The sequence below is a fragment of the Apodemus sylvaticus genome, chromosome 1 (genome assembly GCF_947179515.1).
Source record: "Apodemus sylvaticus chromosome 1, mApoSyl1.1, whole genome shotgun sequence".
In the NCBI taxonomy this organism is placed as follows: Eukaryota; Metazoa; Chordata; class Mammalia; order Rodentia; family Muridae; genus Apodemus; species Apodemus sylvaticus.
The window spans coordinates 97,047,602-97,075,537 of record NC_067472.1 but is presented as its reverse complement, the minus strand read 5'-3'; the positions used below and the strand labels follow the sequence as shown (position 1 = coordinate 97,075,537).

Sequence of the window (27,936 nt, the reverse complement as noted above, 5' to 3'; positions counted from 1 at the left end):
AGTTGAGCAGGGTCCCCGCGCCAGCCCCGAGCGGTCCCGGCCACCGGAGCCGCAGCCGCCGCCCCGCCCCCGGGAGACATGACTTCCAAGCCGCATTCCGACTGGATTCCTTACAGGTACGCGGGGCCAGGCTTCACCTTCTCCCGGGCACGTTCGGACTCCCATTCCAACGCTGAGAGCAGGGATGGGGGTGGGGAGGGCGGGAGCGCGCGGCCAGAGCACCTACCAACCCCCGAGTCGAAATGCAGCGTCGGTCGGGGCCATCTGGCCTGGAGGCAGGGTACTGATCCCTTTACATCCTTTCCAACACCGGGAGCGCGGGTTGGAGGTGGCGGGCTTTTCCATCCCAACTTTGAGGGCCTCGAAGCCACCTGCCTTATTCCACCCTCTCTACATCCAAAGGTTCTGAAAATATCTTTAGCCTTGTTGAGTCGGGTGGCACATGGAGAAAGGAACTGCTGTGAGCCAGCCGCTTCCTAGGCCCAGCACCCAGGACGTGCGTCCGGATGGCTTGTGCGCACACATCCCTGCATCTTCACGCTTGCACACACACAGAGCATCTGCGCGCTGAGCCAAATATGCCCCTGCTGTTCAGTTCATATCCCCAAGGCATGGATTCACAGAGATGGTTAGAACCCAGGCCACATGGCAGCTTACATGTACCCAAATATCTCAGTAGACCTTAATTTGGGGGCTGCACAGGGGCATACATTCAATTCTGTGCGTATAGGAATACATCATATCACCTACTCATAAGTACTATTCAGCACCTTTCAGAGATCCAGTAGTAACCTGCTTGTTAGCGGAACTGGCTCACAATACAGAAAATTGCTCTCACACGCTCCTGTGCACCCAAGAGCACTGACCCACCCCCTGTTCCCTGATACTTGGTTGGACAGACCTAAGAGAGGCCCCAGATTTTCTTGTGTGGGTGGTGGGGGAGGGGTGGTCTCCAGTCTCGCACAGGTGCAGGCCTTTCTCCATCCACTCTACTCAATTCTATTACCAGGGAAAAGAGCTCATTGCCATAGCAGCGCCACATCCGTGGCCACTCATTGGCTCTCTAGTTGCCATGGGCTACCGGGCTGTCTCTAAAGCCTCCTGAAGAGGCATGTGTGTAAAAAGGGTGCTGGACTGCCAAGACCCACTTTTTATTGCTGACCCAGGTGCACATTCGTTGGGTTGCAGAATCAGACGCTCAGGACCCATACAGCCTAGGCAAAGATGCTGAGCCCAGTCACTGAAGGAAAGTGATTCTGACAGAGCCCTTCCAAAGAGTCTGCCCAGAGAGAACTCCAATTAGAAACCAGCTCAAACTGCCTGAAGCTTGTCAAAAGTGGGTCTTTCTACCAACAGGCACCTGTCATAGGCCTGTGAATTCAGGGATTTTTCTTGAGAATAATTACTGCCTCTGAGCTCAGCTTCTGTGGGGGTTTTTTGAGTTATTTTCTGTCTTCCCACCAACACACACACACACAGACACATGTAGACAGAGAGTCATACACAGGCTCCTGCAGACATGTGAGCCTACACCTTAATCTCACATGGATAGAGGAGAAAACTCGAATTAGGAACTGGGGCCTAGGTTGTACTAGCCAAAGCCTATGTGCCCTTGACATATCCAGGATGGGGGTGCAGATAGTGTTGGGGCCATTCTGGTATTTTCCTGATTGATGTACAGCCCTACAGAGTATCTCTGGCCATTTGGCTGCCAGCAGAGGCAGAAGACCTATGGACTGAACAGACGACAGTGCTGTGGAAGTATCTTCACGCGGATCAGTTGTTGGGTAGTGGCCAGCCATAGGCTACACCGTGACTGTGGCAATAATGCTGTGCTTAGGTTTTGCAAAATGGAAGGGTTAGCTGGTTTTGGTTCAAGGCTGATTGCACCAGGAACCTGAGGCCTAAAGCAACTTGGCAAAGCTTGTAGAGAAAAAAAAAATCTACCTCAAGCTAAGGAGGGTTTAGTTTGCTCCTGAGAAAAGAGACCTCTGGGAGGTAGGATTGTCTCTGAGAAATCTGTTGCAAGTGCCCAGGGCATTGGTACCGTGAAATGAGTGATTGTCACTAAACTCAGCCCAAGCCTAACCACCCCCCACTCTCCCTCCCACACTCAGCTGAGAGCACAGAATCCTGCCACCCTGAAAGCCCAGCCCTGAAAGCAGCTTGGCACCCTGTGGCCTGCCCTGCTTCCTTTCTCCATTCCTGTCACCTGCCTTCTTGTTCTGTACAGTGAGGAGGGTGGGCTGTCATCAGAAGGAGCCTCCTCTGCCCTGTTCAGTCATTCTGGACATGTATGGAGCCTGGAAAGGCACTGGGTTTGGGAATAGACTTCCTAGTAGGGAAGAACTGCGCTGAGAGGCGATTCAAACGGCCTTTGCATCACTAGGCTGTTGAGTGCATGCAAAGCCACAGGTCTGTCTGGTGGCAGACAACTGGGACAGAAGACAAAGCATATTTCTTGGCAGCTGGGCAGGGGCAGCATGAGGTTTCCCTGATGCCACAGTACATCAGACTGGGATGTGGTGTATTGAGGGGGGGGCAAGACTGATGTGTTAGCTCTAATGAAGGCTCTCCCCCCTCTCTCCCTCCCTCTCTCTCTCCCTTCCTCTCTCCCTCCCTTCCTCTTGCATCCTGCATTCCCTGGGCTCAGCTCATTTTCCTCAAAGCAGTGATAGTTGGTGCTAATCTTCTTAGGGGTAATTTTGGCTCAGTTTCTAATGATCATGGATTAAGCTCACATTCTGACTTAAAAGGGAGCTATTCCATTTATAAAGATCAACAACTAGAGTCATTTTTTCCCATTTCTCTTTACCTGTATTCTTGAAGAGTATTAGATGCCTGTAATGTATGACCCCGCAGTTTTTATAAGTTGTAGGTGGGCAGAGTTCCAAGGAAGGAATGTTGTAGGCCTGTGCAGTTGTCGGTGTGTGTGTGTGTGTGTGTCCATCTGTGTAAGTTTATGTGTACCACCTGCATTCGGGAGCCCATGGAAGCCAGTAGAGGGCGTGAGATCCCACGGAACTGGAGTTACAGGCGGTTGTAAATTGCCATGTGGGTGCTGGGAACTGAACTCAGGTTCTCTGCCAGAGCAGTCAGCACTTTTAAATGCAGAGCCTTCGCTTGAGGCCCATCTTCAGTGTTCTTGCCTGCAATGTCCAGGGTTTCCTTCACCAAATCATGAACCCCTTGGGAGCAGGAACCTCATGTGCTGTCTAGCTGAGCCTCCAGCACTACCCAGCAAAGAGAAAATGCTACCTCTAGAAATCAGAGTGCTGTCAAACCTCAGACAACTTTTAGGGGTTCCTGGACTTCCTGGTCCCATCACAGTGAACCCCTGAAAGGTACAGCTCTGGTCCTAGAGACTCTCCAGCTGCACGGGCCCTCACGGGCCCTCACCACTATCTTGTCCTACTATGCATGTATGTATGTATGTATGCATGTATGTATGTATGTGTATGTGTGTATGTATGTATGTGTGTATGTATGTATGTATATGTGTGTATGTATGTGTGTATGTGTGTGTGTATGTGTGTGTGTATGTATGTATATATGTATGTATGTGTATGTATGTGTGTATGTATGTATGTGTGTGTATGTATGTATGTATGTATGTATATATTCCTGCCAGACATCTTCCATCAGCCCATTATGAATGCAAAGCTCTTCCTTGGGTTAAGTCTAAGCAACACTTTGGGTTTCCTGTCCTTTTGGATCTTGTTGGTACCCCCCCACATCCCCCTCCCCCACTCCTTCAGTTCTGCTGCCAGGGTTAACCTCAGGTGCCTAGTTTTGACAATCTCAAGCAATTCCTTCTGGAAACTACTGTTTTTTTTTTTTTTTGTTTTTTTTATTCTTTGAAGATTACCAGCTGTGGTTACAAAACGTCACTTGCCAGGCTGATATTACTACAGAACCCTATGGTACTTGCTTAAAAGAAGAAAATTGTTTCTGGGGCCTGTCCTCCCAGAGTTCTGAATTACGACGGCCAAGGCCAAGGCCACCGGCAGCTTTAGTTCACCTAGTGTGTTTGGGAACCCCTGGCTGGGAAGGAGGCTGCTGATGGCTCCTCTGCAGAGGCGCAGAGGCGAGAGCTCCTCTCCGTTTATGGAAGTGCCCCCGTTTCCGACCATGTGCCGAGCAGCTGCCAGGCAGTGTGAGCCACCGACATGGACTTCCCTCAGCCTGGCACTTGGCACAGACCTACAGCCTCCTACTCTGGGTTGCTTGTCCTTATAGCCCTTTGCTCTGGTTCCTAGGTTCAGAGCAGCTTCTGCTGTGACTAAAGAGGGCTTGGATACAGATGGCTGAGTCTTGTCCCTACATTGCCCTGTGCCCGTGCCTGTGCCCGTGCTTCTGATAGTAACAGTGGATTATCTGGAGGTTACACAGTGGAATGTAGAATGTAGAGGATGGAAACAGCTTTCCTAATGATAGTGGCCATACTGGGCTTTCCCCAGCATACAGTAGAAGTCCCTAGACTGATCCCTCCAAGGGTGTAAGTGGCTATAGATAGCTTGACTCTATGGGAGTTGAAGTTGCCACCTTTTTGACCCTGGGTAGAGCAGCCAAACTGGGGGTGGGGTGGGAGTGGGAGGCGTGATTCTGAAGACAGGAGCCATGACTGGAACATTCCTTGGCCTTCTAGGTCTGGCTGCCAGGAGGAGGTAACCATAATGAAGGAGCCACCAGGGTCAGCTCGGAGACCCATCCGTCAGTGTCCTGTCTCCATCTGAGCCTCCTGGCGGGGCTGCAGCTGCCAGCCTGGGCTTGGCAGTGATTCCATAATTGGAAGCAGCGTCATTAAAAAGCCATTAATGTCTCCTTGAATGGTTATCATTTAGTGCAGCCTAGAATGGTGCCCATCAGAGAGGCAGGCCTGGGAGGCGCTGTGAGAAAGACAAACCCCAGGAATGGTGTCGCAGTGGAGCTGAAGAGGCAGGACTAGGTGGGTGGGGGCAGGGAGGGAGCTTTGGTTCTGCTGCCCCTTGAGACAACCGTCATTGTTGTCACTGCTCCTCAGTACAAGCTGCTGTGCTGGGGATTCTTTTGTTCTCCACCAGGGAGCTTGTCTGTGCCCAGATGCTTTGTCCTTACTTGAATACCCTTCCAGTACAAGCTTGTCACTGCACTGCGATTGTGATCTTCCCAGGATCCATGCAGCTCTCCTAGAAATCTGGCTTTCTCTTGTGATGTGGATGGGTTATTATGGGACCCCCTCCAAGCGTCTTGCTGGACCTAGAGGGGGCCGTTCCTCTCAGCCACTCCTGCTGCCCACCATCCCTTCTGAACATACCTGACACTGAGTGAAGTGGTGGGTGGCTCTCTGGGCCCTTCTGTATATCTGTGACTTCTAGACTCTCTTGTGCTCACCTTTCTCCGAACGCCACAGTTAAGTTCCTGCTTACAGACATGAGGAGAAAGACCACCAAACCAAATCAGGGCCAAATTATTTAAAGCAAGCTTTAGTCACATACACAGGCTGTCACTCCCTAAGGCAGGGTTCAAGAGATCCGCCTTGGATGCAGAGAAGATAAGGTTTCTGCAGCTCGGGAGTAGGGAGCTTCCAAATGGGGGATTTGGCCGGCAAATAAGTGGGGACTCACAGAAGCAAAACATCAGCATAACCAGGTGGTCATATCAACCTTCTGTAACAAAGGCATGGTTGCAGGGTGGTAATAATGTGTGGTTACAACAACCTCTTGAAACAAAGGCATTTGTAGTTAAGGTTACAGGTGGGGCATAGCCCAATCCTTGAGAAACAGATTTCAGCATAAACAGGAATGAACCTAGTTTGTCTTTAATATAAGATGGCTCATCAGCCCAAGATGGAGGCACGCTGGTTTATCACTACCTATATCTTATCTGCTAGCCAATGGTACTAAAACCTGTGGCTCAGTGTCCCTCTTCCCAACCAGGAAATGTGGAGACAGTGGGAAAGGAAGGACTGTGCTCATGGAAAACAGCCTCTGACCCCAGACACAACCGTATGGAAAGCCCAGGGCTGTGTGACAGGTACTGGAACAGGAAAGCGCCTCCCCATGTGGCACCAGGCCCTGGTCACCACTTCCAGAAACATCTTTTGTTACCAAGATGCCTCGGAGCCTCTTTCAGGAGATGGCTCTGCTGATGTGCACCCTACTTCTCTTAGATGTCTCTAGAGCCTTTCATTGGCACTGAGGAAGGTGTATCCTTTGTTATGCCTAGCTAAGACTAGTACCTGGAATGATACCAGGGGGCTGCCTCTGACCCCAGCGCTGTGCTTGGAAAGCATGTAGCCTGTGGCATACTAGTAAAAGGTAAATATCCTCTCCCACTGTCACAGAGGTGAATACTGACCTGTGGGGATCACACAGGGACTTCTGAGACCAGGATACCAGCACACAGATGCAAGGATCAGAGGCTGCCAACCCCAGCCCGAGCAGCTCTGGATCTCAGACCCTTCAGCTCCTGCTAACAGGGGTCACTGGACAGAGCAAGCATTTTTTCACCCGTATTCTAGAAGCAGCAAGTGAGTGCTGCTGTGGTGGTCAGTGAGGCGTGAGTATCAGTTGCTGGGAGGGCTCCTTCTTTGTGTCACTGGTGTAAGTAGTAGAATGGTGGGAAGCTGTGACCTCCCAGGTCTTTTGAGACCCTTGGTGTTTTGATTTCCTAACACCTCTGCTTTTTCTAGAGACCCAAGAGACATAGGTCTCTAGAGGCGCTACAACACAGGACCGGTGCGCTTTCCATGGCAAATTCAACCACGACAAAGTTTTAGGCAGCTTGTTGAGGCCTTAAGTCCTGGTAATGCATCTAGGGGCACCAGAGGCAGCTGTGCTCTTGGGCAGGCAGGCTATCTGGGGAAGACTGGGGCTTAGAGGCTTGTCTTTGGGCTCTTCTCTCCTGTCTTCTAGCAGCTGAGAGTTTTGTAAATGAGGCCATTTTGCACACACTTCTGCATCACAGTTGGGACTCCTCAGAGATCAGTCCAGGGGTGCCAAGAGAAGGCCTTCTACCCAAGTATCATGTATTTAGGAGATCTGTCAGGTAAAGGGGTGCACAGCAGTCTTGGGTGGCCAGGAAGGCGAGTGGCAGTGGGTGACTAGCTCCACAAGTAGTTTAGGGGGCACATCAGTTCAGCTGTCGGAAGGCAAGCAGGGCTTCACCTCGTTTTTTGGAGTAATTTTGACCTTGTCTTTTGCTGTCTGTCTTAGTTAGGGTTTCTATTGTTGTGAAGAGACATCATGACCAAGGTAACTCTTCTAAAGGGCAACATTTAGCTGGAGCTGGCTTACAGGTTCAGAGGCTCAGTCCATTGTCATCAAAGGCAGGAAACATGGGTCATCAAGGCAGGCATGGCGCTGGAATAGCTGAGAGTTCTACATCTTGTTCAGAAGGCAATCTGAAAAGGCGATTTATCCCACCTCCACAGCGATAAACTTTCTCCAACAAGGCCACACCTACTTCAACTTGACCACACCTATTCCAACAAGACCACACCTCCTAACAGTGACACTTCCTGGACCAAGGATATTCAAACCTCCATACACGTCAAGCATTTTCAAACTATTTACATACTTCCTGTACTGGCCTTTACACAAGCGAGCCTACTTCTTAACACAGGTGTGCACATACATGGAAGCCAGTCATGCACTTCCCTACAGCCCTCCTCAAACCCCATGCACTCACGCCTACCTGAGCATGTGCCCACCTGCTGGGTCTGGTTCAGCTCATCTCTGGCATATAACTATGAGAAGCAGCCTGGGACTTCTGGAACTCAGGTTCCACCGCCACCCCTGGCAACATTCTGCCTTGGCATTTCATAGAATTTGGGCTTGAGATAGCTTGATCTAGCAAGAAAGCTAAGAGATTGAACTACCAGTTCCCTGTTACATATTCTGCCTTCTTTAAGAGGCAGGGAAAGCTTGCATGAAAAGAGGCTGCCTGACCTAAGACTGGTGGGACTCACGGATCTGATGCCCTTGGTACAACCTCCGCTGAGCTAGTGGCTAGCAAGGGCTAACGGGCACTCGCTGGGTGCTGCATTGCCTCTATCCTGCAGGTACTCTCACCTAGCCGTGGCCTTGTCCTGGGGAAACTGGTTGGCATTTTAGCCTCTCCAAATGAGGATGCTGTGTCCTCTTTAGGGGAGCAGGGGCTGTGTCAGTACCACCCCTATCCTTGCCCGGGAGCCAGGAATTTAGGATTGGGGAATGGTCTGCCCCAGAGGACCCAGCTTTTTCTAAGAAGGATAGAGAGGCAGAAGAATCAGATGAGATGATGATAGTGAACTGGTAGAAAAAAGTCCTGGCGTGAAGGCCAGCCTTCTTGGGACTGGCTGGTAGTGACCGATGCCTCTGCTTAGCGTCCTCTGGCTGTCAGTTAGGCCTGGCCCTGCTCAGGGGTCTGAAGGGATTTCATCCCGTTCTTAACCAGGGCCGGGTTAACTCAGAAATTTTCAGGGTAATGGAGGAAGAGAAGATTCTAAAGGGGCCGAAAGATGGCTTGGCTCGCTGTTCTCTGATTTGTTTTGTTGTTGTTGTTGTTTCTCATATGGTCCAGGCCTTGACCTTGAACTCCTGCGCTCCTGTCCCAATCTCCCTAGGGCTGGGATTATAGAAACGGTGATATACCACGCCCAGTCTTGAAGGCTTTGTTTTATTTGTGCGGGTGGTCAGCCCAGGGTCTTTTGTACTCTAGACCAGTGCTCTACCGCTGAATGGCACCCCCCCTTGTTGTCTTGAATTAGCTCCTAGGCGACCACCTCTATTTTTCTCCCATGAATTCTCGGGGAACCATGACAGAGTGTAAAAGGTGGGGCTGGGCTCTGGGCCACGTCCAGGAGCCTCAGTGGGCAGCCCCGGATACCTTTCTCTCCTCCCGCAGTGTCCTAGATGATGAGGGCAGCAACCTGAGGCAGCAGAAGCTCGACCGGCAGGTGAGTGAGGCTGGGGCGGATGGGAAGGCGGACTCTCAGCTAGGCTGTGAGGAGCAGGGAGTCCCTCTTCTTTGGATGGCCCTGTCTGATGGGGTAGAGAATGAACCCTCCTCTCCCTCGCCTGGCCTGTGTTATATTAGCCCTATCCCAGTTCTTGCCTCTTCTGCCAGGCAGGCAGCGAGTCAGAAGATGCCAATAACATGAGTCCTGATCCAGACAGGTCTAGAGACCCTAAAACAACTCCCGGAATCCAGCCGGGTGGCCCTACTGTGGGAACGAACCCCTTCCCCCTAGAGGAGGTAGTGGGCCAGGCCACCTGTGTGCATACCCTGTGCCTCTGCAGCGGGCCCTGTTGGAGCAGAAGCAGAAGAAGAAGCGCCAAGAGCCCTTGATGGTACAGGCCAATGCAGATGGGCGGCCCCGGAGCCGGCGTGCCCGTCAGTCAGAGGAGCAAGCCCCCCTGGTGGAGTCCTACCTCAGCAGCAGTGGCAGCACCAGCTACCAAGGTATACTCTGTCTCTGCCCCAGAGACAGCCAGCCTAGGGAATCCCCTGCATGGGGTGCCATACCCTGGGGTTCCGGATGCTATGGGACTGAGGGTGGGCGGGGCTTAGGGACTCGCCCTGTAGGGTTTGCCCAGGCTGAATGTTGTATCTGGTTCAGGCCAAGTGAGGCTTCCTTGATCTCAGAATCCTGTTTATGTTCAGATTGCCACCTCCTGAGCCAGGTGGTTACCGTGATAACCAAAAGCTCCAAAGTCCAGGTTTCTGACCTGACGCATGTCCCTGAGATTCTGCACCCACCAGCATTCTCTCCCGAGGTGATTTCCTCTCCAGTCTACCTGCCTTACATTGCCTAGGAACTCCTGGGTCACCTGCCTCCTTCCTCTCGGAGCTCTTGCATACTCAGAATGTGTAGCTTCTGACCTGTAGGTCGCTGTTTCTGGCTGAGGACTCCTTCACTTACACGTACACTTACACTTAGTTTTCAGCAGAGCCTAGTCTATGGAAATTCATCTACCCGGGTGTAGTTCTTTTGCACCTGGGTATCCAGGATTTTCTCCTTCTTAGGTTTGGTGCCATTAGGTTTGTGAGAGGGCAGGAGATAGGAGATAGATGGTTTTTGCTGCCCTCTGCTGGTTCTTGGTGTTAATGCAGGGGCTCACTCTCAATAAGGACTTGACATAAGAACTGATACTCTCCGGAGATGTTTGACCAGTTGCCAAGCTCATCTGTGATACACAACCATGAATCTCCTGTGGCTCTGGGTGCTGAGTGAGCATCCAGGTGTGGTCTCCGTTCCCACGGAGCTTCTGGTTTAGGCGGGAGGGAATGTCGGCAGGTGGTTACAATTACAAATAGGCCGTGTGAGGAGAGCAGGGTCCTGGCTCTCATTGGAGCTTCCAGAAAATCTGAAGTAAGACGCAGTCAGACAGGAAGTCCAGTACAGGCGAGGACCCCGTAACATGAATGGAGTGAGGCTCATACAGGGCAGTAGGCCACCCTGGTGCAGCTGGATGCAGCTGGGTGGCAGAGTGTGGTGAGGTTGAGGAAGGACATGGGGAAGCCTGCCGGGGGGAGGCTGCTGGTCTTAGGAGCCTTCGGAAACTCTTCATAGATTTTGAGCAGATTGGGGTCTCACTGTGTGGAGAACATGGAGGACACCAGCTGTGCCTTCCCTGCTGGTGCACCTAGATCTTTGTTTTACAGAGCCCTTCCTCCCTCACAGTGGATCCCATGAGCTCAGCACCCAAGGCCTCAGCAAGCAGGCTTTCTAGAGTGCCTGTCTTGGCTGCAGTCTCTTTCAGAAGATGCGGGCTTTATGTCCTTCCCATCCTCCATGGCACAGCCTTACCACACACACACACACACACACACACACACACACACTGTACATGCCCAGGCTCAGAACAGTTGGCAGAACCCAGAGCTTTGGTTCCTAGCTGTCAACTTCAGTGTAGTGGGCAGAGGGCCCACCCTTGACCGTTGTCTGCTTGAAATGACCAGGTTGATGCTGTGAGTCCCACACAAGGGCTGAGGTGGGAACTGTGGTCAAGTGGGAGCTCTGATCTCACCCAACACCCATTGTTTTCTTTCTTGGGTTCTCTCCTGAGCAGTTCAGGAGGCCGACTCGCTTGCCAGTGTACAGCTGGGAGCCACCCGCCCACCAGCACCAGCCTCAGCCAAGAAAACCAAGGCAGCAGCTGCATCCGGGGGCCAGGGTGGGGCCCCTCGGAAGGAGAAGAAGGGGAAGCATAAAGGTTAGTTAGCCTGACTTCTCCTCACACCTCCCAGAGGCCTGACCTCACTAGGGGGCTGGGGGCGCAGAGCTTATCCTCCTGACTTCAGGATGATACAGTGTGAGCAGTCTCATTGAATGTGACCCTGGGATGCCCATCAGTGGGCCTTGCCTAGTTCGTGAGTACCTTGGCTAGTTTGTGGGTGTGGAAGGCCTCGCTAAACTGCCAGGAAGTGAAATATAGCTAAGCTATGGCCCAGGATCACCCATTTTCTCCCCACCTACCTCAGCTTGAGCTCCATCCATCCAGGATCCAGCCAGCTCCCTTTGGCAGAAGCTTTCTGCTCCCCATCCTGTAGATTTCTCCTGACTTCCCTTCCTGTCCCCAGGATTCTTAGACCCACAGATTAGTATGTTCCCTCTGATCCTCAGTCTAACAGGTCCCCAGATAGCAATGATGGTGATGGTGGCCACTTCTCCAAGTCCTGTTTCCTGGCTACTGTTCATAGCCATTGGTTTCTAGGCTACTGTGTCATAGTTGGACAGTGGGGTGTCAGGATTCCTGGGCTTTGGGAGCTGGCTCTAACACTAAGCAAAGCTCATCCAGGCAGAGGCTGCCACCTATGTGCCAGGCCTTGTCTCTGCTACTAAAGCTGTGGCCTCTTGGGCAGGAAATGTAAAGAAGCCAGGCTCTGTAAGATGATGACAGGGCACGTGGGATGGGAGACCACGTGCTGGGGAAGATGACTATGTGTCGACCACAGTCTGAGGGAGGGCCCTATTTTTAATGAAGTATGTGAGCATACTGTACGCGTGTGAGTGTGTAAAGAGAACTCCAGCATGTGTAATGTGTAACTGGCTGTGTCCAGGAAAGACTGCTGCCTTCAACTATGGTTTGGATTGATCTTGTTTTCTGTCTTGTTCTTTCCACTGTGCAGTTGATTTTGTAGATAGTTGCTGTCTGTCTTAAGGATGTGGAGTATTTCCAACCAACCCCTGGGCAGTTACCTGGGGGAGAGAACGGAGGAAACGAAGCCCATGTCCTTTTACAGTTTACCAGTTATTAACAGGATGACAGCAGTCATTAGTTTTACAGAAGGTCCTGTCGTCCATCCTTTCCCCTTCATGGTCACCTGAGAATCCAGGCTTTCTTCTCCCTCTGGATGTAACTCAGGAGTATCTGGCCTGCAGGCACCAGCGGGCCAGCAACTCTGGCAGAAGACAAGTCTGAGGCCCAAGGCCCAGTGCAGATCTTGACTGTGGGACAGTCAGACCACGACAAGGATGCGGGGGAGACAGCAGCCGGCGGGGGCGCACAGCCCAGTGGGCAGGACCTCCGTGCCACGATGCAGAGGAAGGGTGAGCCCCATGGGGGCCCAGCTGGAACCAAAGCTCAGTCCCAGGCTCTCTTCTCCAGGAACACAGCCTCCTTATGTCTGGTCCAGCCCTTCCCTGGATGTGGGGGAGGAGCACTGTTGGAATCTGATGAGGTTAGGGCCAGAACCCCTGATAAGGCCAAGTTAAGAGAAAGACGTATGAACTGGGGTAGCCTGCCAGCAGCCTGTCCTGCCTTCAGCTCCCACGAGGGCCAGGTTTGCATGTAGATTTCTTTTTCCTTTCGCCGTTTTGGAAAGAAGCTGTCCATTTGTCTGATGGGAAGCAGAGCAGATCCTCCCTGGAAACTCACTACCCAATTTCTCTGTCATGAGCCCTAACCCAACAGAATCCTGGGTATAGTCTTGCAGGTCCACACCCATTATAAAGAACCTACTAGAAGACTGCTTCATGGGGAAAGAAGTCACTCAGAGTGGCATTCTGGGTCAGGCAGGACAGCTGGGATAGGCTCAGGGCAAGCTAGGAAAGGCAGAGTCAGCCCCACCCACAGGCTGAGTGAAGGTGTTAGTAAGAGACTGAGCCCAAGTCTGTAGCCTTTGCCATCCATGGCCTTAAGTCAGAAGTGGAGCATTCCTGTGCAGGCTCACCTTAGCTCAGGCTTTGAAAGATAGGGATGATGTATCTACAAGTGAAGAAGAGACATGAGGTAGGGGCTGAGCTAAAGTGGGGTGGTGGGGATGTATCCCTAGGAGAATCATGATGAGCTCCACCCAGTTCATGTGTGCACCAGAGAACCCATGTCCTTGTATGTGTCTGGATGCGTGGGAGTACTTCCATGTGAGGGTATGTGCACATGGCCCCGTGAATGTCTGGATGTTGGTGAGTCGGTGGCTGAGTGTACACCTACACGGGATCACCTGTACTCTCGCTGTAAAGCCTGCTGGTGTACTCATCCCTGCTGTTCTCTGCTTACCGCAGGCATCTCCAGCAGCATGAGCTTTGATGAGGAAGAGGATGAGGATGAAAACAGCTCTAGCTCCTCCCAGCTCAACAGCAACACCCGCCCTAGTTCTGCCACTAGCCGGAAGTCCGTCAGGGTGAGTGCGGAGGAGCCTTCATGCCCTACCGGGGCTGCCGTCCGCAGTTAGCTCTGCCTGTGGCTGGCACTCCAGCTTGTTTTCTGTTGTGATGAACACTGACCAGAAGCATCGTGGAGAGGAAAGGGTTCCTTGGCTTGCACTGTCAGGTCACAGTCCGTCATCAAGGGAGCTCAAGCAGAACCCAGGCGGGAACACTGACTGCTACTAGCTCACTTCCAGGTTCAAGCTCTGTTAGCTTTCTGATACAGCCCGACCCTACCCACCTAAGGGTGGTGCCACCCACAGTGGGCAGGACCCTCTCACATCAAAGCCATCTGTCATAAACACGGCCACAGGCCAGTTTGATCTGGGCATGCACACCTTTCGGCACCCTCCCCCCACCCCCAGCTCTGCTGTGTCAAGTCAATAACCTAGGCCACGAGGTAGTTCATGTCTGCGACGACATCATAAGGTGCTGGCTTTCCTAGGGCTTGGTGTCTATATAAAGCTTATCTAGCTGTGTTCTTCTGCTTCTCTGCTGTACTTCCTGTCTCTTCAGCAAGGTCAAGGGGCTAGGGTATGGGAAGAGCTGGCTTGGGCAGGATGACCTCCTGACAACCTGCCCTTGTCCCTGACTCTACCTCAGGAACTACTGAGGAAAGGGATAGGCTAGAAGATGAAGAGAGCTGTACACCCTGGAGCAGGATGGCCGCATCCACATCCCAGGGATCCTGACCTGATCCTCTTCTCCCCCTCACTGAACCAGGAGGCAGACTTTTGTCCTAGACCACCAATCACAAGCATAGTGTCCCTTTCCATAGGAGGCAGCCTCAGCACCCAGCCCAGCAGCCCCAGAGCCCCCAGTGGACATTGAGGTCCAGGATCTAGAGGAGTTTGCACTGAGGCCAGCCCCACAGGGGATCACCATCAAATGCCGCATTACTCGGGACAAGAAGGGGATGGACAGGGGCATGTACCCCACCTACTTCCTGCACCTAGACCGTGAGGACGGCAAGAAGGTGAGGTCCTCTGGGCATGCTAAAGACTGGAACATGAGGGAAACTCAGCTCTGAGACTGACCTCTTGGTTCTCCAGAGAAATAAGCATTCTGTGTGGACTTAGGGGCTTGCCAGTGCTTGTGTGTGTCCATCAGGGGAGGGTGCGAGGGACAGAGGCTGGATCTGTAATGTTATTTTGTTTTACTCTTTAAGGTGTTCCTCCTGGCGGGCAGGAAGAGAAAGAAGAGTAAAACTTCCAATTACCTCATCTCTGTGGACCCAACAGACTTGTCTCGGGGAGGCGATAGCTATATCGGGAAATTGCGGTACCAGTGTTCTCCCAGGAAGGCGAGGGAGGGAGGGGACTGGCAAGTCTTCTGAGATCTCTGAAGGAGTCTGCCCAGCCTTGAAGAGTCAGGACTAGGCTGCTCCAGGGTGTTGGGTAATAGGCCCAGCATGAGTGCCAGGTCAAGCCAGGATGTTGCCAGCGATACAGGCCACAGTGGAAGGGTGCCTTGGGTCCCTGGTCACAGCCAAGGGGCAGGCCTGCCAGGAAGCTTTGAGGTGAGATGGGGAGGTCCTGAGTGAGGTCTCATTGAGGAAGAACAAGTAAAGACATGAGAAACTTAAGCTGGATACACTGTAGGCAGGACAGACAGACATTCTCTGTGAGGTGCAGAATATTCCCAGGCCTCCTAGATACCACTTTGCTCACTTTCTAGAAAAAAGTAGTGCTATTGTCCCCTCCAAGGAACCCATGAACACCGACTCCCTGGGTTTTCTTCACTGACATGAAAGTCAACCCTTTGAGTTAACAGCTTGTGGAATACTTCCACTGTGTCCCCAGGTCTGCCCTGGCCCATCCCTTGAATGTTCTGCAGGCTCCTTGTAAGAGAAGGGGCTATCCTGTGCCATGGGAAGAGGTATGTAAGCCTGTTGGGTGTGTCTTTCCTTCAGGTCCAACCTGATGGGCACCAAGTTCACCGTTTATGACAATGGCGTCAACCCTCAGAAGGCGTCATCTTCTACACTGGAAACTGGAACCTTGCGCCAGGAGCTGGCAGCGGTGTGCTATGTGAGTCCTCAGTTCCTAGGCAGATGTGAACCCAGGCCAAGGTGCCTGACTTACCTTGATGGGCAGTCAAGGCTGTGTCTAAAAGGGCTGTCTTCTGTAGAGTGACCGTGTGGGACAGGGTTCAGCAGGCCTCAGTAGGCTAAGTGCCTAGAGAGCTCTGGGAACCATCCTTGCAGCCTGACCCAGGAGGCTCCTGAACAGAAGGAAGTAGAGGCCTGGGTTCCTTTCTGTTCTTCAACCACACCTTGCTGTTGTAGCTGCACCGCCAGCTACTGCATGGATCTGAGGCCTTTCAGAATTGTTTCAGAATGGAGATAGGTTCCTCCTGGTGGGCAGGAAGAGAAAGAAGTGTAAAACTTCCAATTACCTCATATCTGTGGACCCAACAGACTTGTCTCAGGGAGGCGATAGCTATATCAGGAAATTGCGGTACCAGTGTTCTCCCAGGAAGGCGAGGGAGGGTGGGGACTGGCAAGTCTTCTGAGATCTCTGAAGGAGTCTGCCCAGCCTTGAAGAGTCAGGACTAGGCTGCTCCCGGGTGTTGGGTAATAGGCCCAGCATGAGTGCCAGGTCAAACCAGGATGTTGCCAGCGATGGTCTGGACCAGAGCTTGGAGATGCAGCACTTGCTAACACTATCCCAACAAGAACAAGACTGGGGTATACATATAAGAGCAGTCTCTGTTTCTTCATTTTTAAAAGTAAAGGAAGGTGCCCCGGGGACACTTCTTAGGGACAATTAAGACTCCTCAGTTATTTGGGATGATCCCATAGTGCCACCTGCTGGTCATTTTTAAAGAAGCAGCCTGATACCATCTAAGTTTGTGGTACTGTTGGAGCGACTTAGGACATGGTAAATAGAAACAGTAAAAGCCTATGGCATTTAAATCTTTAGTGAGAGACAAGCCATAAAACAGATATAAATGAAACAGGTATGTTCTTGATCAATATTCAGAATTAAAAATCAAGTAGAGATACAGGTATATGTGAAGATGTATGTGAACCTGTGGGAATGACGACAGAGAGGGTCTTGCCAAGGTAATTCTTGAAAAAAGATCAGAAGTGAAAATCAGCTGTATACATGTCTGTGGAGAGCAGAGTGCTTGCAGAAGAGAGTTAAGATAGCAAGAAAACTAAGGAGTGGGGACCAAATCACACAAGGCCCTGAGAGCAGAACACCAGTTCCAACGGGGAGGGGGTGGCATCCTTTATCACAGCAAGGGTGCTGTGTTGAGAAGAGATGGGTGGGGAGAGACCAGGGCAGAAACAAGGAGTCGCGTTAGTGACTGTCTGGTGGTCTTAGATGCTGGTGTAACATGAACGGATAGTCGACAGGAACTGCGGCTAGTTTAGGAATCAGGTGTGTGAGTGATGCTTGTGTGACTCTAGTACACTTGAGTAAGCACACTGTACACACTCTGACCCGAACTGCTACTGACTGGAACAGGCTGTGCTGTGCTAGATTTACAGGTGACTATTAGACCATCAAATGTAGATGCTGCAGACGTTTTATTCCTCATCTTTACCTCCCTGGTTCAGTCTCTCCATGGGTAAACACTTCCAGGTAGCCAGTGCTGAATTCTCTTGTTTTCCCAGGAGACAAATGTCCTAGGCTTCAAGGGACCGCGGAAGATGAGTGTGATCGTCCCGGGCATGAACATGGTTCATGAGAGAGTCTGTATCCGCCCCCGCAATGTGAGTCTCTTCTAATGCTTTCCTAGGCTTCAGCCTCTGTATGAGCTTCTAGGAAGTCCATCAAGGTGTAATTTTAGAAACCCCAGCAGTCCAGGGAACCTTGGGAAGCCTCATTCCTGGGAAAGATCCCTTTTGGGGTGGTTATGATGCCAAGTCTTGGGTCTAGCTCAAGTGAGCTCCCCACACCCCACCAGGAACACGAGACCCTGTTAGCACGCTGGCAGAACAAGAACACGGAGAGCATTATTGAGCTGCAGAACAAGACGCCGGTCTGGAATGATGACACACAGTCCTATGTGCTTAACTTCCACGGGCGCGTCACACAGGCTTCTGTGAAGAACTTCCAGATCATCCATGGCAACGACCGTGAGTGTTGCTGCTCCTGTTTCTGATGCTGTACGCATGGTGCCCAGCCCTCTCCCCACAACCCCAGATCTGGTCCATACCAGCCAGTGATGGGATATGGGTATATGGTTCTTTTATTAGAAAGTTCTAACTGCAGTGATCAGAGCCCTGCCCCCAGCTTCTCTGTGCCCAGCGAGTCTGAGGCTTGGGAACATCCTTTAAATGGATGTCTTTCCTCCCCATGCCCTGCTGCCTGTGTGCATCGCCCCCTTCACCCTCTTGCTCTTTACGCTTCTCATGAACCTTTGTTTTTTCATCCTGTGGCTCTCTTTGGCGTTTCTGCTTTTCCCTTCTCTCATGTGGCCTGTGTCTCACCTGGTCTCCTGTCTCCACCATTACTGCTTGTGCACGCCACAGCGGACTACATCGTCATGCAGTTTGGCCGCGTAGCAGAAGATGTGTTCACCATGGATTACAACTACCCACTGTGTGCACTGCAGGCCTTTGCTATTGCTCTGTCCAGCTTTGACAGCAAGCTGGCCTGCGAGTAGAGGCCCCCACTGCCTTTAGGGTGGCCCAGTCTGGAGTGGAGCTTGCCTGCCTGCCAAGACAACCCTGCCTACCCTCTGTTCACAGGCCCTCAGTGGGCTTTCTGGCCTTACCAACCAGAAACTAGCTGTTCTGCCTCTGCTGCTGAAGCAGGACAGCAAATGGGTATGACAGGAAAAGTATTTCTGTGCCCCAAGGTCAACACACATACCCAATCCTGGGTCAGTCCCCTGCCGCAGTTGTGTTTACCACACTGGAAGGCCTCTTCAGCTGGGGGTACAGAGGGAGAGGAAGCACAGCGGGGCTGCTGTGGCTCAGCCATCCACTCAGCCAACAAGCCAGAGGACAATGGCTGTCCCGGGAAGTAGGGGTACAGTGAGTGTGTGTGTAGGGCACTTGGGCTTTATATAGCAAAGGCTCTGGTGGTCAGCAGAAAGCACTCCCACTTCAGAAGGGCCCATTAAGCCCAAAGGGGATTAGGGGTGGTAGGGATAGGTATGTGGCAGGACCCTGGTAGGATTGCAGGGGCCTGGCTGTGTGTATTAGCTGGTGGCTTAGAATGTTAGCTCATTTGTTGCTTCAGATTTGCCCAGTGCTTACACAAGCAAGAACCCAGCTCTCAAGGCCAAATATCTGAGTGGATGGGGATTCTAGGAGTCATCCAGTAGACTCCCTACATCAGGGCTCTGAGCAGCCCCAGCACAACACCTATCACACACACACACACACACACATACACACACACGGATTTAGGTCACCATTTGAGTGATGGTGTGCTTCAGGAAGAATGTCCTCTCTGGGAAGACATAGTTCCCATTGTTGCCAGCATCCCATGAGGTGAGGGCTATATGCCATTCCTAGGGGATGGAGCAGGGGGAGGGGAGCAGAGGATATTTTAGGGCCACGAGAGCTCAGAGGTGGTAGTACTCCGTATGGTTCACCAAGAGCAGTGCTGTTCCGAGTTCAGGACACTTGTCTCTTGGTTACCTTGCTGGTTTAATGGCAGAGTTGAGAACCTTAAGTTCCTTTGTTCCTACTGTTGCCTGGAAACTACTCTGACCTTCTGGAGTCTATTCTGCATGTCCTTTCTCTTCCCAATTCCAGAGATGAAGACCCTCAGAGTTAATGTATAAGGTTGGAACCTTTCCGTAGGGAATCAGGCAGTTCCCTGTTGAAAATTGTCTGAGTTTTTGTAAACCATTCTGATCTCATGTGGCCTGTGCCTGGCTCCTCAATGAGGACTTTGAGCTGTGCGCAGCACTCAGCAGGATCACTGCACACTTCGTGTGTGTGACTCGCAGCCCGAGGGTTCTGGGGCAGGGCCTGGACATCCCCTCCACTTGGACGGCACCAGTCATCTGGTGGGCTTGGGAACGCCAAGCTCTTGCCCATGTGCCATTTGTGAGAAGCTTCTTGCCTAGATGGAGATGAGAAACCAGTGGGAAGCAAAGAGCATCTAGACATTGTTGCTGTGCTTTGAAATAGGCTTGGAAAGGCTAAGTAGAAATTTAAAAAGTAGAGTCACGTAGAGTCAGGCTTTCAATATGTGAGTCATGCTTTGACTATGAGGCTCTGCAGGTCAGGAGGCTGTATTGATGTAAATGGAAGTAGTACTTAAAAAAAGACCTAGATTTCCTAGGTTGGACACTCTAAGCAAGGCACACCTGCTGCAGCAGGGTTGGACACACCTGAGCCATACATCTCCATCAGAGAATCCTGTGAGGTAGCCTTTGTTTACAGTCTAGTTTCTAGAGGGCAGTAGGACTTCCATGCTGGGGCTGGCCTATCTCCTGATGAAAGATTACAGTGCCATCTCCTTCCCATAGTTCTGTGTCTGCCCTCCTTCCCTCCCTCCCTCCCTGACTTTATAGGCAGCAATCTCCTGACATTAGAGTTGATAGAAACCAAGTCTTTAGTCTGGCCAGGCTGTTTCTCTGGGTTGACAGGTTTAAGGTTGAGCAGGCTGATTTCTGGCATCTGGTGAGTGGAGGGGACCCTGGTGGTAAGAGTGGAACTGGAAGCACAATGGAAAACTCTTGGGCTCGGCTCTCTGCTTTACCACACAAAAAGGGGGGTCTTGGCAATTGGCTATTTGAATGTAAAATTGGTAGAACCAGGAAGTAGGCTGAACTCTATAGCCCACTGTGGAGAGGAGCAGCCTCAGCACAAACCCTCTGTTGGGTACCGAGTGACGAGCCCCACCTCACAGGTCAGATCTTAAGACTCCACTCCTGGTGATTACGCCTTTCCTTGACCACTGGTCCTGTGAACACAGGCCCACGGACTCCAGAGACCAAGGCTCAGGGACCACCTGGGTTCAGCCTCTGCCACAGTAACATTTCTTACCCCTCACACACTCTTCTCGTTGGTCCTTGGCTGGGTAGCAAGTCGATGAGAAGAGCAGTCTAGTCTAAGAGTACGGGGCAGCTGGAACCTTAGGCAGCTCCTCTGTATGCTAATGGCTCCACACCCTAAAACTCTCCACCCTCTGCTCCAAAACAGTTCCCCTGCAGAGTGGTGATGTTAGCTTCCCCAACTCCTCTCTAAGTCTAGCTTTTTCTGTCCTTCTGGCTCCAAGGTGCTCTGTGTCCGTTCATGTGTATGTGTGTGTGTGTGTGTGTGTCCAGAGGAAAGGGCAATCTGCAAACAATGAACAGAAGTTAAAGATCACATCAAAGTAAGGAAAGAATAAGGAGGCAGTGGTGACCACTGTGGATGGTGGCCCTTCGCTCCATGCTTTCTCCCATGGTTCTGAGCAGGGAAGTGTAGTGTCAGGTCACTGGAGGAGGAGCTGAGATGTGCATCCTTTTAAATGAACATGGTGTAAGTGATGGTGCCTTAACAATCTTGACACTAAGGTGAAACAAGCGAGTAAGGTGCATGGGAAGACAGGCATCGGAAGCCAAGGTGTGTGTAACAGGCTGGAAGAGAACTTCTGGTAATCCTACCTTCTTCAGTGACAAAGCAACAATGCTGTAAAGTGGGTTCATTTGGTTTTTCTTCTCCTTTTCTTTCTCCTTTCTGGAAATGGCAGGTCTGTTTGCCTCAAAACGTTATGTAGAAGTAGTTCTAAGTTTAACAAGCAATAGAGATGACTGCTTAGACAGGGTCTGCTCTGCAAGCACAACACCCGTCTCATAGATGGACAGCCTGGTTTCCCTTCTCGGCAGTCCTGGCCTCCCCTTCTCTGTATTCCTTGCCCCAGCTATAATACCCTCATGGGATTTCAGGATGCCAGGTGCCATCAAAGCATGTGCTGCCCAGCACTGTGACTGGGGCCCAACTGCCCTGCAGAGTTGGGACCTTATACTGCCCTAGGCCCTGGTGTGTGGACCTGCATTAGACTCCAGAGCAGGCTATGGGAGAGATTGCTACTTCAGTTTACAGCCACCTGCCCTCCTTCACTCCAGCTTGCAATCTTCTGTCATTTCAAGATCTTAAGATGTTCTGGGATGGGGCTGAGTTTTCAGCACGGAGGTGAGTTGATCTAGGAGCATTTGAGCAAACTATGTAATCTCTGTATGTTTCCTTCCCCACAAGATACAGGCCTGTCAGAGCTTGCTGTAGGAGTTAGGGTAAGTTAAAGTTAGTCCTGGCTCTCGTCACTACCTTTCCTAGCTCATCACTGTGCCTTCTTTCTTTCCTAAGAAAGACACTGCACCCCTCTCCTCTGTTCTACTCCTCCCCCACTGAGGGTCCAGGCAGAGCGGGAGACGAGGCTGAAATGTAGTGTTCTGTAGAGCATCTCAGTAGCATAGGAGGAGAAGCCCAGCTCCAGCCTCCTGGACCCCATACTGGTGACCGGCTTGGTGAGGACAGGCAAAATTTCTCTAGCTGAGAGCACACTTAGCCAGTTTTCACGCCTAGAACATGTATGTCAATTTGCACATGATTGTCTTTTCCTATTTTGGAGTGGTCAGACATTTTATTTTTGTTCAAAATTATCTGGAGTTTTAGACAAACTTGCAAAACTGTGCTTTTATTAAGTGACTTTTTGAATAAACTTTTTTGGTATTCTGAAGCAAATGTATTTATTTATTGGTATGTGCAATGACAAACTTGGTATTTTCCCATAATGACATTATGTATGTTGTAGAATTTAGTGTTTGTCTAAGTACAGACATGTATCAACAAATTAAACTTGAACTGTTTGACTGCTGTGTCCTTGTTTTTCATAGATAGAAGAACATGTCTCTCCTAGAATGTTCTCCATTCCATTCCTTTCTAGGTGCTTCAAAGGGTCAGGTGGGTAAGAGTGACAAAGGACCCAGAGCATGTTGAGAACCAGTGACACACAGGTCAACACTGCCTGTGGGGCCACATCTACAGCACGGGGGAAAAACAGGGTCATTCAGATCACTGAAGGAACTGGCTGATAGTTCTTAAGTATGCTTGGTGGGCACTGCCCTTGTGGGCAGAACTTGGGCTGTAGTACTCAAGGGTGGGAAAGCCCCAGCCGTGTGTCTGTAGGCCTTCTTGAAGCTGGGTCTATTTAAACAGAACTCTTACATGTGTGGGAACCTTTTTCTGTCTGGATTTGAAGCCAACATGATGAAAGCCAGTCGTTCTTAAAAGGAGTCATCACAAAGTTACACGAACCCCACAGGGTGACTCTGGACCATTCTTGGCATGCAGAGTGGCCATGGGGTGGGGGAGATCAGGTTGGGTAGCCCAGCAGCATGAGATTCCAGACAGTAATAGTGCTAAGCACCTACCACTGCACACTTCACTCTGGGGCTGACACAGACACAACAGTCCTGTGAGGCGGACATGATTCCTGTCCATCCACAAGGAAAGTAGTACCCTTTGAAGTAAAGGAATGGCCTGTTTTCTTGATACTAGAAAGTATTTTATACACACTAATGGTTAAGGAGGTTGGTTTGTATCCTTCCTGATCACTGCCCAATAGGTGACACATAAAATGTTCTTTGCAGATACAAATTGTCTAAATAAGGGGGATTTAAGAGCAGGTCTATAATTGGGTTCTACTCAGCTAAGTGTTTTGATGTGGGTCAAAAGCATTCCCTACCTGAACATGGCCTGGTCCCTATAGCGACTGCATTTGTGAAGACCATATACAGGGTGTTCTACAAGGGAAAGAGGTTTTGTTTGTTTAGTCATCGGGCTGAAGAAAAATCCTAAATTATGTAGAACACATGCTAAGGAAAATCTTGTTTTACACCTATTACCTCTGGTGTTTACTCTTGAGTGCCAACATAAGGGGCTTAGAATCACCATGGAAACATACTTGCCTATGAAGGTGTTTACAAGAAAGTTAGTTGAGGAAGACCCATCCTTACTGTGGACAGCATCATACCTTTGGCTGGGGTCCCAGGCTGAATAAAAGGGGCAAAGCAAGCCAAGTGCTATCATTCATCGCTGCTCCCTGTGAGCCAGTCCACTGCAGCCTGCTCCCTGAAGGACTGCCCTTAACTATATGCTGCTCCTGAATTGTTACCTTCCACATAGCATTGAGAACATTTAATTATGCCCTGAGTATTAGTTAGGTTCCTCTTTTCAGAGTGTCTGAGTGCAGACCATAAATTATTTTATTACCTAAGTCTGAATACAGAGAACAGTTCTCACAAGCCATTATTTCTAGAGGTTGAGTCCATCTCTCCCCCACAGTATACCTCCTAGGCTCAGGCCCTGAGATAATGAGGCACAGCCTTGTGTTCCTATATAACCAAGTTAGATCTTCTGGCAGGCAGATCACCCACCCGACTTACCAAGCATGTTCCTAGGTGATGTGCAGTGGCTTCTTAGGCCAGCTACTGCTATGGTGCCCAGAGGTCACTGGGGACCTGATGGCAAGGCCTTAATGAAGCCCTTAATACTGAAAGATGAAGATCTCAACGAAATCAAGTCCTTTGATGTTGGTCACCCTGGGTTAAATATACATGTAAAATCATATCAAAAGACACAATTCTGGAAAATAAACCAAAAAGCCTATATTCCAAATTACTAATAGGTACTTCCAAGTTTCTGGTACATACAAACAAATATATTCCCATATGTAAACTAACATCTAGAGTGGCAGGAACCACCAAGGATTGGTCCTTTGTGCAGGAACTATTTCCATTTAACAGAATTGGCTCTAAACCCCTTTTACCCGATTATCCATCTACACATCCATTGTTCTTGCTAACCTACTCTTTCTGCCCAAATGTCCTTTCTCTTCCTTGCCATGTTCTTGGCTTGCCACAAAATGTCTTCTGAAATTTATTGGTACTTTGGCAAAAACATTGCTGTTTTTTTATGTTCTTATAGTTTAGGGTCCACACTGTAATTAGTAAAACAGCTACCACATGATATGTTGTTATGCATGAGCTCACACAATGAACACACCACCCTGTGTGCACTGACTACCTCATTTACAGCTTACAGTCCTGTAAGACCTGCATTTTCATTACCCTCACTTTACAGATGCCCAAACTAGCTCGGGCTGCCTAAGGAGCCAATCTAAAATTCCACAGCCTGAGTTGCAGGGAAGTCTGCCTGAAGAATTCAGTCTCAAGCCTTCCTATGGTCCACAGTGAAGCTGTCAGACTTGCACATTAAACAAATTCTCCACAGTACAAATTCAGTCTTCTTAGTACTCAGCACAGGGCTGTTGTCTAATAAATTAATGAGAAGGAAACAAGTTCTTATCTAATAACAGAATTATATCCTATGAACAAAAAGTAGAACTAGTGACACAGGGCTATCTTAAATCAACTTATGGTGGGTGCCAGAACCATCTAGAAAACAATCTGCCCTACATTGCTTTTTACACTTAGCTGTGTGAAGACCATGTTCAGTACATGTTCAACTGCATTCTGCACAGTTTCAATCAAACATTCTACACAGCGATTGATAAACAGTACAGCATGTTTTAGAATCATTCTTAAGGGTCTTCTCTAGGCCAACTAGCATGTAAACCTTCCTAGTAGCTGACAGTATCGTAGTGTAGCCTCAGACCTTGGTGACAGCCAGTACAGTATGCTCCTGAGTACTCCAAACTATCTCTGGCATCATAGTCATGTCAGGTGCAATAGAACTCTAAAGATTACAGTTTCACAGAATCCTTAAATTTTGAGTCTCCCATTTCATGATTGGGAATGTTGCTGGAGACACATGACCTTTCAACTTTCAATTCATGTAACTGAACTGATACACCCTTGTTAGAATTCTTAGGTTCCATCTTGTCTCACAAAGACATGGTTTCCTGGCCACCTGAGCTCCTCGTGGAAGGACCACACACTTAAGCAGTCCTTAGTTTCAACAGCCTCAAACTTCAGCTCTGTGGGGCACAAACTAATGCTTCAAATATCCACTAGCCACAGAAGACATTCAAAGGTGCATCTCGATTTGGCAGTTCTGTTCAACAGAATAAGGACAAAGGAAGCTAAGGATCGAGAAAATATACAAGGGAAGTGGTTTCCAAATTGGCCTGTGAGTTCATGGCCTGCTGCTCTAGAGGAGTCAGGGTATCTCAGAAGGCTATGAGAAGAGATTGCAGCTCAGTCAGCTATCTTGCTGTACTCTGGGCCCCTAGTCTAGAACCAAGCATGCTCTTCTCAGGGGACCACTAACCAGCTGAAGGCCCAAAGAATAAGGCATTGGGGAATCTAAAATCTTCATTCTTAAAACTTAAGACTTCAATATCTGCTAACCCAGTTCTCACAGTCATCCTATCCTAACAAATCCATTCAATAAATCATTCATAGTAAATCATCTGTTGCTCCTATAAGGAGGGGTTTGTCTAGGTGGCACCACCTGCAAACACAAACAACCAAACACAATTACTGAATGGGTTAGTGTCTCTGATAGGGAAAGGCAAGAAGAGAAAGGTGATTCTGTCCTGTGTTCACACTAATGGCTACTTTACAAAGTGACAGGTGTGCAAGCACCAGGAAGGATTAACTGTATCCATGGTAGTAGCCCAAGAGCTATGACACTGAACACAGAGAAGGATGCAGAGGGCACAGGTCCATGGATGAAACTGAGGAAAGGTGCCATGGGAACAGAGTAATGGATACTTTCCCAAGCAGGCTGCTTTCATTCAAAACCCTGGGGGTTGCGCTTCCTCAACATGCTACCCATGTGGGTGTTATCAGTGCTGATCCCCAGCCCTTCATTTGTAAAGTCTTGGGGCAAATTTTCCTTGGTGGTTTCCTCTTGCTCACTGTAGCCATCTGCACTGAAACCAGCATTCTCTGCCAAGACAGCAGGATCCTCCTCTTCATGAAAACAGCAGGAACATGATTCTGGTTTAGGATCACACAGGGTAACAGAATTATCTTTCTGGTCTCCAGGGTCAGTGGGCAAATGATCCCAGCTCAAATGCTCTGATCCTTCCTCTTCTGACTCTCCCATTTGTTCAGCTAGTTCTTCAGCAGAGGGCTCTTTTGGATCAGGGTAATCCACCAGAATTGTTTCTTGCCTATGCTTGATACCATCCGAAAGGTCATACATTGGATAAGTCTCTTCTGGGTAACCTAGAGAAGAAAGTAGCACAAAGTCTTAAAAAGAGCATCTCTGAAAATAAATACTGTCAGGATCAGAGAGGATTCTCTGGCAACAGCCATCCTATCCTAACAAATCCATTCAATAAATCTCTAAGATGGTCCTAATAGTCGTCAAGTTTCACTTGAACAAATTCTGAGCAGTCTGGCTGACTGTCTCAGTGCTCTGTGAAATACAAACCAAGGCAGAGGAAAATCCTTTGTAAGTAAGGTGCTTGGGGTAGAGGTAAATCTCACCCCCTCGTGTTTCTGAAGCATTGATGAAGATTATGCAAACAGCCTGAGCCTTCAGCATTACAGATGGAGAGGGCTTAGCTTAAGGCTAGTATTTACAATTTCTATTTGGAACTAGTTCCAAATCTTCTAGTGGGGGTGGGGGTGGGGCTGGGGCTGGGAAAAGTAATGTTAAGCTCTTTGAAAAATAAACCATAGTGAGTGCTTTCTACTTATCAAAACAACCAAAATAGTCTGTAACTGTCAGAAGCAGGAGCAAGTTAGCAAGACATGACCAAGACCCCACAGGGCAACAACTGTATTTTCAGAGAGAGAACTCCCATTGTTGGCATCTTCATTTTAACAAAATGGAACAAAAGGAAAAAACAACAAACAGGTAAGCAAAATGAGTAACACTGCACCAAACCTCAGCTACACTAATGAGAAAGAGGCTGTGCTGCCAAGTAAGGAATGAGCTAAGCTAAGTCTGTGTGCCAGGCCAGGCCGAGCCGGAGCAGCAGATGGACCATGTGGGAGCTCATATGGCAGTGCTGGCAGCTGCCGTGCTCACTACACAGTGGAGAACTGCAGAATCCAAAATCTATTTGCACGGTGATAATAACTGCATACTCAGCTCCAAAAGACATCACTTTTGCCATCAATTGTAAAAAAACAACAATCTTTTGGAACATGTGAGGTATCTAGAGACATTTTTACAACATTATAAAAGTATTCAAATTTATAAAAGTATTACAACATTTATAAAAGTTTTGTTATATTTTTCCTACTATTTTTAATTATAAACAAGTTTTAGAAGAAAACACAATTCACCCAGAATCCTACCACTGATAATCTGGTTACCTCTGGCTTTTAAAATCATATATGCATAGTATTTCCTGCTTTTTCAATAAAGAAGGATTATGTTGTTTAATAAAGAAGGAATATGTACTGTTGTTCTATACATTTTCCTTTAGTATGTGTCA

The 27,936-nt window shown here is 49.6% G+C and overlaps 2 protein-coding genes across 3 annotated transcripts in view; one reads left to right on the top strand and one right to left on the bottom strand.

Annotated features, from left to right (window-relative positions):
- On the top strand, positions 1 to 22,162 carry Tub (TUB bipartite transcription factor). Its single transcript, XM_052155215.1, has 12 exons — positions 1 to 116; positions 8,869 to 8,920; positions 9,264 to 9,426; positions 11,037 to 11,180; positions 12,350 to 12,517; positions 13,472 to 13,590; positions 14,394 to 14,591; positions 14,784 to 14,896; positions 15,528 to 15,645; positions 17,241 to 17,339; positions 17,534 to 17,705; positions 18,102 to 22,162. The coding sequence occupies exons 1-12, from the start codon at positions 79 to 81 to the stop codon at positions 18,233 to 18,235; spliced, it is 1,518 nt and encodes a 505-aa protein (XP_052011175.1). The 5' UTR covers positions 1 to 78; the 3' UTR covers positions 18,236 to 22,162.
- A 42-nt stretch (positions 22,163 to 22,204) lies between these two features.
- Positions 22,205 to 27,936, bottom strand: part of Ric3 (RIC3 acetylcholine receptor chaperone) — a 50,210-nt gene continuing 44,478 nt past the window's right edge. For both annotated transcript variants that reach the window (XM_052155192.1, XM_052155201.1), the window contains exon 6: positions 22,205 to 26,713. In XM_052155192.1, the coding sequence (XP_052011152.1) occupies positions 26,274 to 26,713 (440 nt within the window). In that variant the 3' untranslated portion in view covers positions 22,205 to 26,273. The remainder of the gene's footprint in view (positions 26,714 to 27,936) is intronic.